The sequence below is a fragment of the Halyomorpha halys genome, unplaced genomic scaffold (genome assembly GCF_000696795.3).
Source record: "Halyomorpha halys isolate HHAL.00 unplaced genomic scaffold, Hhal_1.1 Scaffold985.1, whole genome shotgun sequence".
NCBI lineage: Eukaryota > Metazoa > Arthropoda > Insecta > Hemiptera > Pentatomidae > Halyomorpha > Halyomorpha halys.
In genome coordinates, this window is record NW_027106112.1 from 75301 (window position 1) to 84942 (window position 9642).

The window sequence follows — 9642 nt, forward strand, 5'->3', positions numbered from 1 at the left end:
TGTATATCAATCGGTTGTAAATATAGGGGAATTTTCGTTATACAAAATGTGGTGAAATTCAGCTTTTTCCTAATTTATGAAAAATAAATATTAAAATACTACTCGTGTAAAAAATATATTTGTAATATATTTTACTGGTATTACTAGTACACAAAAAATTATGGAAATCTGAAGCCTATAGGTCAAGACCTAGGATAATTTCGTTTGAAATGACCTTTAAATAAATGAAATAAGAAAGAGAAAAAAAGGTGTAAGTTTTTAGTTATCAAACCTTTTTTTTTAAGTAGAATTTTTCCAATTTGTCATTACTTTTCAAGGCTATAAGAAACTTAAAAATGTTGATGAGATTGAACAAACTTTCTTCTATTGGGATTATCCCAACAGGAGTAACACAACAGTAAAAATACCATACACTGATGATAGAGCAATCGCAGAGATACAATAGTATTTAACAAAATTACATAATAGGCATAACTCTGGAAAACCTAACTCAATCATGACAAATGACACTGGATTGAAATTCGACAGAAAAATAAAATGAGGACTTCAAATCAAGGGGAAACCCGCAATCTTAAAGCAAAGTATATTTATTTTGAAATATACAAAATTAAAACAGACAGAAATTTAATACATAGACTTACTTGCTGAAACCTATTTTGACTTCACTTTCAAATGGACTTTAAATTAAATTTTCTTGAACATTAGAAATATTCTTTGATTCCAAAATGAATGGAATTGAAGCAATTGCCGAAAAGCAAAAGACTATTATCTTAATTAAAAAATAAACAATGCCCATTCACGAAACTTGTATTTTTATTTTTTAAAGATCGCTGATTGACTGTGTGTAATAATAAAAGCTAGAACCTGTTTACTATTAATAAATAATGATACTACTTTTATAATTTTTACGTTTCATTGTACATCTTTTTAATTTTTCAAATACATTGTTTATTTATATTTACATCATTTAAGTGTTTGTATCTTTTTTTAGCCCTGATGGAGCCCTGAAACATGGAGCGAAACGTTGGCTCCATATACATAGTTAATTCACTGTTTGGATTTTCTTTGATCGCACCCGGATCATCTTCCTTTTATTTTATTTTATTTTTTTCAAAATACCTTCTATTGTAGGCCGAAAACAAAATATGATAACTGGAATTATTGTTGATACTAGTCCAATCTTTTGAAACCTAGCTCACGTTAATATTAGTAATACCAATTCTTTAAAATCACTAGTTTCGGAAAATCGAGCTAAGCCTCAATAGGTTCCTTGCCCTTTTTTCTTATTATCCCCAAGCACCCATTATTGTGGTTCCTATGCAACCATATTTTTTTTTTCGATTTTACTATGAGTTTCCAAGTAAGATTATATGATTGGGTTAGGATTTTTGTATCCTTTGTGCTCTTCTAATACTGTTTTTTTGTTTCTTTAAAGAAAACAATTGGATTTTTTTAAATTGTAGTACAAGATAATCGATTTATATGCTTTTTATGTGAGGGTAACTAGAATATTCATTAGGACAAATTATCTCGAACAGGATCTGAGGCTATAGTTATGAAAATGCCTCAAATAAAAAAATAATCAAATCAATGAAAGATTTCGCTGATGCCGGCAATTATATTAATTGGGCCACCATTTGGGTGCCAGAAAGTTTGCCTCCAATCAAGAATAGAAGGACCAATCATTTCAAGGTAATGAGCTTCAGTTCTGTAGTCTATTATAGAGCCCCTAATTCCCCACCCTGTTCTCAAGTTGCCTCATTCAGTTCCTAACTGTCTCAACTGTCCTGTCATCTTAGCTACAAGTAAATTCTGCAAGTGTTATGAAAAATCTTACTAAATTCTAGTTTAAAATATGGTTAAATATATAAGATCCCTCCTCGGAGACCTACCTACAGTTCTTGACAAGACATTTTTGATCTCGATCGATTCTGACAAAAGATTCAAACAAATTTTTTTTACGATATGCAACGCGATAATGACAACGGCCTGCGTGGGATCCATGTATTTCTTAGGACTGGAGAAGAGTTTGGAAGGAGCCGCAATATTCTCAGCTCTTTCGACGACGATATCGGTAAAGCAGCTCATCTACTTCTTCAGGCTGGCTCAAGTCAAGAAGCTCTTGTACACCCTGAAGAAACTGCAGAATCATCACAGAGAAACCTGGGAGATAGAAATGTTCGAGGCTGGCTCCGTAGACACTTGGAACGCCGTACACACGTTCTGCTTGACATTACTCTGCTACCTAATGCTATTCTTGGTTCTGTCAGCCGTTTTGGATTTCACTATCGGCATTATCTTCCCTAGAGCGCCATCTCTGTTGGTACAGCTGCCAGGTCAGGGTTTCATAGACTTCTTCGAACCGCGAACCTTGGAATGGCTGCTTGTAACGACTCTCTTCCTTATGTGGGCATTCGAAGCGATGGTCATTCACATTGGAACGGAATCGCTGACCTTCGTACCGATCATGTACGTAAAGATAGAATTGAAAATACTGAGACATAAACTATTATTATTCAAGGAAGAATTAGAAAAACTGGGAAAAAATACCCGACACGCGGATAAACTATTAACAGATATAATTCTACACCACCAAAGAACGATAGAGTAAGATAAGTTTCTCTACACAATTTTTTTTATAAATGTAAAAAGTAATATTTTATATTACATTTTTCGATTTTTAGGGTTCTAAATGTCATGAAGAAAACTCTGGGACTTCCACTTGCTGTACAAAATACTGCGTTTTCAATTACCTTATGTTTTAATTTCTATTGCATCATAACATTTGTAAGTTTAAAAAAAATAATTGTATTATACATTCTTTTACATTGAAGATTATAATTTTTTAAAAAAATCAATACCGAGTTCTTAAGATTTTATTACTCAATTTTTGTTTATTATAATTTAATTATTTGCAACATTACTTAAAGTTTTGATTAATAAATTAATGAACCTCGGTTAAGATAAACGATAAATTAATCAATAATCATTCAATTTTTTTAATAATTAAATGTTGAATTCAGAAACCCCACATGTCCCATTATATGAATGAAACTTTCTGTCGTAAAACACTGCTATTAATTGAATTTTTGAGAATTGAACTTTTTGGTATCATCGGCTTTTGTAATGCTGATTCTATAAATTGCTAAAAAAATGTTTAGGAAATATGTTTTCTTTAGACAATAATTTTGATGTTAAGTTATGGTAAATGACTGGTGATTGAAGAGAAACGTAATTAATAAATATTTTAACATTGTAATTTTTTTTTTCATGATTTATGATGGGACCTCTCAAATAATGTATATGGTGTTAAAATAGTAATTTCGGGGGGGGGAGGAAAGTGTGTGATTGAACTATGAAAAAAGGTGAAACTATACATGTTAGGAATGTAAATCTTTAGTTTCATTTTTTGTTTGTAATATTGATATAACAATTATATCAAATAGACTTGTTATATATTTTTCAGTCTATCTATTATATTTTATAGATGTCTAAACTGACTCAATTATAATCTGTGATCAAATTGGAGCTGCCTATGAAGATTTATTTATATTAAGAAATAACTGCAATTTGTATTTTATCAAGAGAAGAGTTTTTACTATTTAGAAAAAAACTCGTATATTGTTTCTAGTGATAGACAACAGTACAGTTGATTTTGTCCGTTAACGTATTAACACACACGTTTTGAAATAGAACTGTTCTTATTCTATATCTTACATAATTTCAATTTAATTTTTTTGTATTATATATTTCACAATATTTATGATTATGATACTATTTACAGTCATTATAAAAATGATAAAGTACGGTACATGCACCCCATTGTTACGGGATGAATTAGGTGAGAATACGCACTAGACCAAGTTTTGACAGCGCGTGGTGTAACAGAAAAAGTTCTGAAATCCACGTTACCTTTTTCAACTTCACATCTACGTGAAGTTCTTCTTACATTATTCGTGGACATTAATAGAAAAAAATGACAAAACAGATTTCTTATTCGGAACTATTTCTCAGATTAAAATGAACAACAAAGGAATAAAATTAGGGGTTTGATCTACAAAAAATTGTAGCTACATTTTTTTATGAACCGAAGTTTTTGGCATCTTCAGCTTTACAAAGGCTGGTTACGTTCTTGTAGAAATCTTTAAGAATTTAATTTTTTTCATATGTGAATACTGTTGATATTAATTTATGGTTAAATATAGTAAATTGTAATTAACAAACACTTTCTTTTTTTTCGGCCAAGGCTCCCATTGGAGTCTTATACTGCAACAAACACTTTAGCATAAAAACTCTTTTCATTTTGTCTGTAAGACCGAACGCCTCAAATCATCATAATTAACAGTCATAAGGTCCCTTTTCATTCTTCATTCTTTGGCTTTCCTTCATTCTGTAAATCCTGATGAAGCTCTACAACTTGAGACAAAACTTTGGCTCATAAAAAATAGTTTATTTTCTATTTGAGTTATTTTGACTGCTCCCAAACCATTTTCGTTTCGTTATAAAATAATTTTTATTTCTTTCAATTACATTCTTCATCCACAACTGCTGCAGGACAAAATTGGTCACTAACAAGCGAATACACATTTCTTAAGAAATTAATTGTTAAATTCTTAATTAATTAATCTTTACGGTAGACCAAAAAGTTTTCTATTAAAGTAATTGAACAAACAATTTTCTTTTGAACAGTAAATGTGTAAATTAAACCATTATCAGAACGAAGAAATTTATTTAATATTAATGATTCCTGAGTTAATAATATAATTAAAGTTAAGTCTCAAAACAATCTTTATTTCTTTATAAGTCCAACGTTTTGGCCAATTCGGGCATTCTCAAGGACAATCTTAAATATAAATATTATATCTACATCAGTTTTAAAAACTTTTTCCAGGTTACTTTGCCCAGGTCAATAATTTCAGTCAAAATTACCCTCTTTTGTCAATTCTTAACATTAAAACTTTTAATCACAATAAATTTACACTATTATAATTTATCACAAATTGTTGTGAAAAATCTCAGATTTTGATTATTATAGGGTTAATAATATAATATAAAAAATATATTACTGTAGTGCTTGACCAGAAAAAATGTAAGGTTCTTCTGCTGGTCATGCTCCAATTGGTGTTAATAGAATGATTATTGTTACTATTCTTCAAAATAATATTTTTCTAATAGTCTAAAAGGAATCGCCTTGGAATTTCCTTTGTTAATAATTCTGGGTAAATTAATAATAAGGATTGATATTATTATTGCAATTACACCTCCTAGTTTATTGGGAATTGTTCGTGGGATCGCATAAGCAAATAAAAAATACCATTCTGGTTGAATATGGACTGGGGTAACGAGTGGATTAGCTGGGATGAAATTTTTAGAATTTATCACAAATTGATTGTTGTGATAAATTATAATTGTGTGAATTGATTGTGATTAAAAGTTTTGATGTTAATGTTAAGAATTGACAAAAAAGGGCTTAAATTGGACAAAATTTATTTTATTTAACAATAACAAAACCAGTCTTGAGAAAAGGAAAAGATTATATATTGATATAATTAAACATAAACAACATTTTAAGGAAAGAGAGGAGAAGACGAGACAAGTATACTGATAATTATTAAAAATAAAATCAATTGCATATTTGAGTGTTTCTTGTAATATTACAGTGCACTAGTGAGGCAAAATTATTATTCCGATTCGATTAATTTTTTTTTTTGTTTTGAATCCACACTTGAATTATATTTTTTCATTATTTTGTACAACTTTTAAAATATAATTAATTATATATGGATAATAGATATTGATGAAGAATTATCTGTTATTTCTAGAATGAGGGAGGAAGTCTGGCTGTCAAATTTAATGGAGTACTTGTCGTCATTTGTATTGGCCTTCTATTATTTGGTTTGTGCTTTTTCGGAGAATCATTGGAAAAAGAGGTACGGTTTAATTATTTAACTCCATAGATTTTAAGTATTACATATTTGTAGAAATTCCAGTGTAAATTCTATATATAAAAATTTAAATAGATTTTTTAGTATTTATTTGCAATAGAACAAAGCTAAAAATAATATTTCTAATATAAGTAAAACAAAAAAATAAAGTCTTCAATTAATTTAGAAATTATGGTTGAACACCAGTACACCAATTTTATTAATAATGTGACGTGTGATGTGAAAAAAATTAAATAAAATTTTAAGTACCGCAATGGAAATACAGCTTTATGCTTCTGTCATTACTTAAGTGGTTACTTTAATTAATCTGATTTTTAGTCTGGAAGTAAAATCTCGGACGAACAATATTGTTTGCACAAGGTTGAAAAAGCTAATACTGTATAGTACTTTTTGATACAATAGCGCTTTTGATCTTTTTAAATTATTAATTAATGACCCTAACTTATAAATAAATGAATTTTATGATGACTAGACCTACTGACGAAAAAGTTTTTCGAGGTGGTCGTTTGCATTATACACATTTTGAAAAGAAATAATTTATTCATCTATTCTGCCCAAATACATCAGGATGCTTCATCACACAGCATACTAATCAATCCGTAATCGGACATATATAAATTACATATATTTACATTATATACATTACATAGTATAATAAAATAGAAAGAAAACAGTTCAATTTCAGTCTATTCACCAAATACAAATATTTCAATTCATTCCTTTTTTTCTTTCTCTTATTCTGTTCCTTCAATTTGACCATTTCACAATTTTTAATTCACCCGATCAACAAATTCACTCTCTAGAATTCACCCTCCCAGATCCTCTCCATGACCCGCTAAACAAATTCATTATTAGACGGATGGGTGAGATCAGGCCATTAATAATAGTCATAGCAGTAGATCAGTTTACCAAAAGACAAACAAATAAATACATTTTACGAGAACAACACTAACACATAGACTCAAAGGAAAATATAATAAAAAGCCGGTTACAAGAAACACTTGAATGGTTAAATAAGTTTAAAGAAATAAAATAAAATAATTTAATGAATAAATAAGTTAAAACACACAAATTATATACAATAAAAACCTAATTATATCTTACTTTGTGCCTTTAGATATTTTAAATTAATATGTTTTGTCTCAGAATCATGAAGTTTTAAATTGTATCTACGACTTAGCTTGGTATCTTCAAGACAAGAACTTCAGAAGATCTGTTCTGACAATGTTAAGGCAGGCTCAAAGACCATATGTGATTAATTACCGCCGAATTGCAAATTTGAATTTAACGGCTTTTATGCAGGTGAAAATTTTTAATTATTACTATCATAAGCCATCAGTTTGAAAAAATAGTTAATGTTTTTGAAATTTCACTTGTGTTCCTCAATTCTTGGTTACTAATTGTTTTGATGTTTCTCTAAAATAAACCCCTTGACAATTTTACCGACAGGAGTGTCTTAATTTTTGTCCCCTAAGAGGTACCCCGTGAGCATTTATCTCATAGTAGACCATTTGTACTATTTTTGTTATATAATTGGATGTGATGATGACAAAAATCTTTAAGATTACTTTTAATGCAATTTGAAATTGCAATTGTTGTTCTTCTATAAGGTGTTGAAGAATCCATAATTTGTAAAAGATATGAGATCTTCTTGCCTGGGCCCAAGATTTAAATAAAAAAACGCAGGTGTCCAGGTGAGCAAAATGCTCAAATGAGAAAAAAAAGATGTCACGTTAGGAGTGTACTGGTGAGAGAAATACTCAGTCTTACCGTTGCGAACAGGGCAGCGCAAAATTGAATTAAGTATAGATGGGAAAGTAAAAGAGGTATTAACATAAAATGCAGCAATAACAACATCAAAGAGATAACGGAAAATAGACAAAAGTATAAACAAAACAAATAAAATTCAAGGAATATATAGACGTTAAATTCCCAATATGAACAAAACGATGAAGGCTATGCCTCTCCGGGGTTAATCTTGTATATTACAATTTGTTTATCATTTATTTTTTTATATACTTTATCTTTCATGTTAGTCAGGTAATTATCTAATTTATTGGAATTATATAATCCTAATTTTAGATCATCGTAGTAATACTTAAATTTTATTTCTAAGATTATAATTTTCTATTTTGTCCTGGATATCTACGTTCTATAAATTTTGCACTTGAGTAACATTGTAGACACATATTGTCAATATTCGAAGTTCAATAGACGATATGTCGTCTAATTTTTACCAAATATAAATTTCTTATGTTCGATTTAATATTTGTATCATGGTAGTATTTCTTAGTTGTACTTTTAAATTTTGTCGTAATAGATTTTACTGTTATAGGGATATAGTGTTTGTTTACTTACCCTCTTTACTTCGTGTAAGGAGATATGTTTGTGCAAACATTTAAATTGAATTAGTGATAGATAAGAAATCGTTGTATTTAAATGTATATGATTGTATGTAATTTTTCTTTTCAGATCATCAACACATCTTACTCATACTTAATGATGCTCAAATCAACAGTTTGAAAGGACGTCAGCTTGTCATTGCACCAAATAAAATATTTAATATCAGTACCTAATATAGAAAGAAGAATGTGCACATCACAGCTCTGCTCTACCTTAGACCTCATCGTTCATTAGATAAATAAATAGAATTTTTACAAATTCATACCTTAACATAAGTGCTAAAAAATAATTAGTAATACATAAATTCCGCAATATTTTCATTGATGAAGATCTAATTATAAAACAATAGTTTAATATGATTTTTTTTGTCCCATGAAGTTCATATGTCGTTAGATAATATATTCCATTTTATAGGGTGAAGTACTACAAGCCATAAAAGATTATATGGTAAGTTTTGCTTTGATTTTTCTTCAAAATTATTTTTTTCCCCACTGCAAATTGACCCCTTTGTTATTTGCCGAGGAGGGAGAAATGTTTTGTCTAGTTATTATATAGTCATAATTATTTTTGATTGTTATAAGCCAGATTATGTATGTTCAATTTCAATTCTTTCTGGAAAAATTTTTTTATTTCTAACACCTCCAACATCCACATCCTTCAGTTTTATCTTTACTTTTCTATATTTTATTTTTTAGGAGAAACCATGTTACTTTTTATTAAAGTCATATCTATGTATAACAATTTATTTTATTTAATTGAAACTTCTGTTTATTTTCATTCAAAATAGACATAGTGTAGCTAAATTTTATACAGTTGTGATCAAAATACATTAGTTGTCACTACCATTAATTTCTTTAAAAAGACCTAAATAAAATTGCAACACCTCAGAGCTCTGATCTCCGTAGCCATGATAAAATAAAGAAACCAACATCAAGATAATGAAAGTTTTATTTAACTGAAATATCTTTGACATTCATATACTGGTTTGACTGCTTATACTACTATTATATGCATGTATGGTTACCATTCGTCTGGGATTTTCGCAAATTTCTGGGACAATAAAGCTATTATGAATTCCCGACTGAGCTATATAAAAGGATAATTTGTCAATAGAAGGATAAGTGCTTATTTATAAGTTGAGAAACTACTAATGGCTCTTTAATTTTAGGAGTTTTAAGGTGGAATGTGACCATTTTTTTATTCACGCCTTCATTTTCATCACTTCCTCTTTCCTATCATCTTCTGTTAGTACCAGAGCCGAGGAGAAAAAAAGGCAGTTATTGTACCCCAATTT

At 29.1% G+C, this 9642-nt stretch overlaps 1 protein-coding gene across 1 annotated transcript; it reads left to right on the forward strand.

The window, feature by feature from the left end:
* The first annotated feature begins 1740 nt into the window (after nt 1-1740).
* LOC136797345 (odorant receptor 4-like) lies at nt 1741-9201 on the forward strand. Its single transcript, XM_067053636.1, has 5 exons — nt 1741-2607; nt 2685-2787; nt 5823-5930; nt 7092-7247; nt 8418-9201. Exons 1-5 carry the CDS (start codon nt 1856-1858, stop codon nt 8466-8468), a joined length of 1170 nt encoding a protein of 389 aa, XP_066909737.1. The 5' UTR covers nt 1741-1855; the 3' UTR covers nt 8469-9201.
* The last annotated feature ends 441 nt before the right edge of the window (nt 9202-9642 follow it).

Coding starts and splice junctions, on each gene's coding strand:
- LOC136797345 (XM_067053636.1), top strand. CDS start 1,856: ATGGTTAAATATATAAGATCCCTCCTCGGAGACCTACCTACAGTTCTT. Junction 2,608..2,684: donor CACCACCAAAGAACGATAGA/GTAAGATAAGTT, acceptor TTCGATTTTTAG/GGTTCTAAATGTCATGAAGA. Junction 7,248..8,417: donor ATTTAACGGCTTTTATGCAG/GTGAAAATTTTT, acceptor TTTTCTTTTCAG/ATCATCAACACATCTTACTC.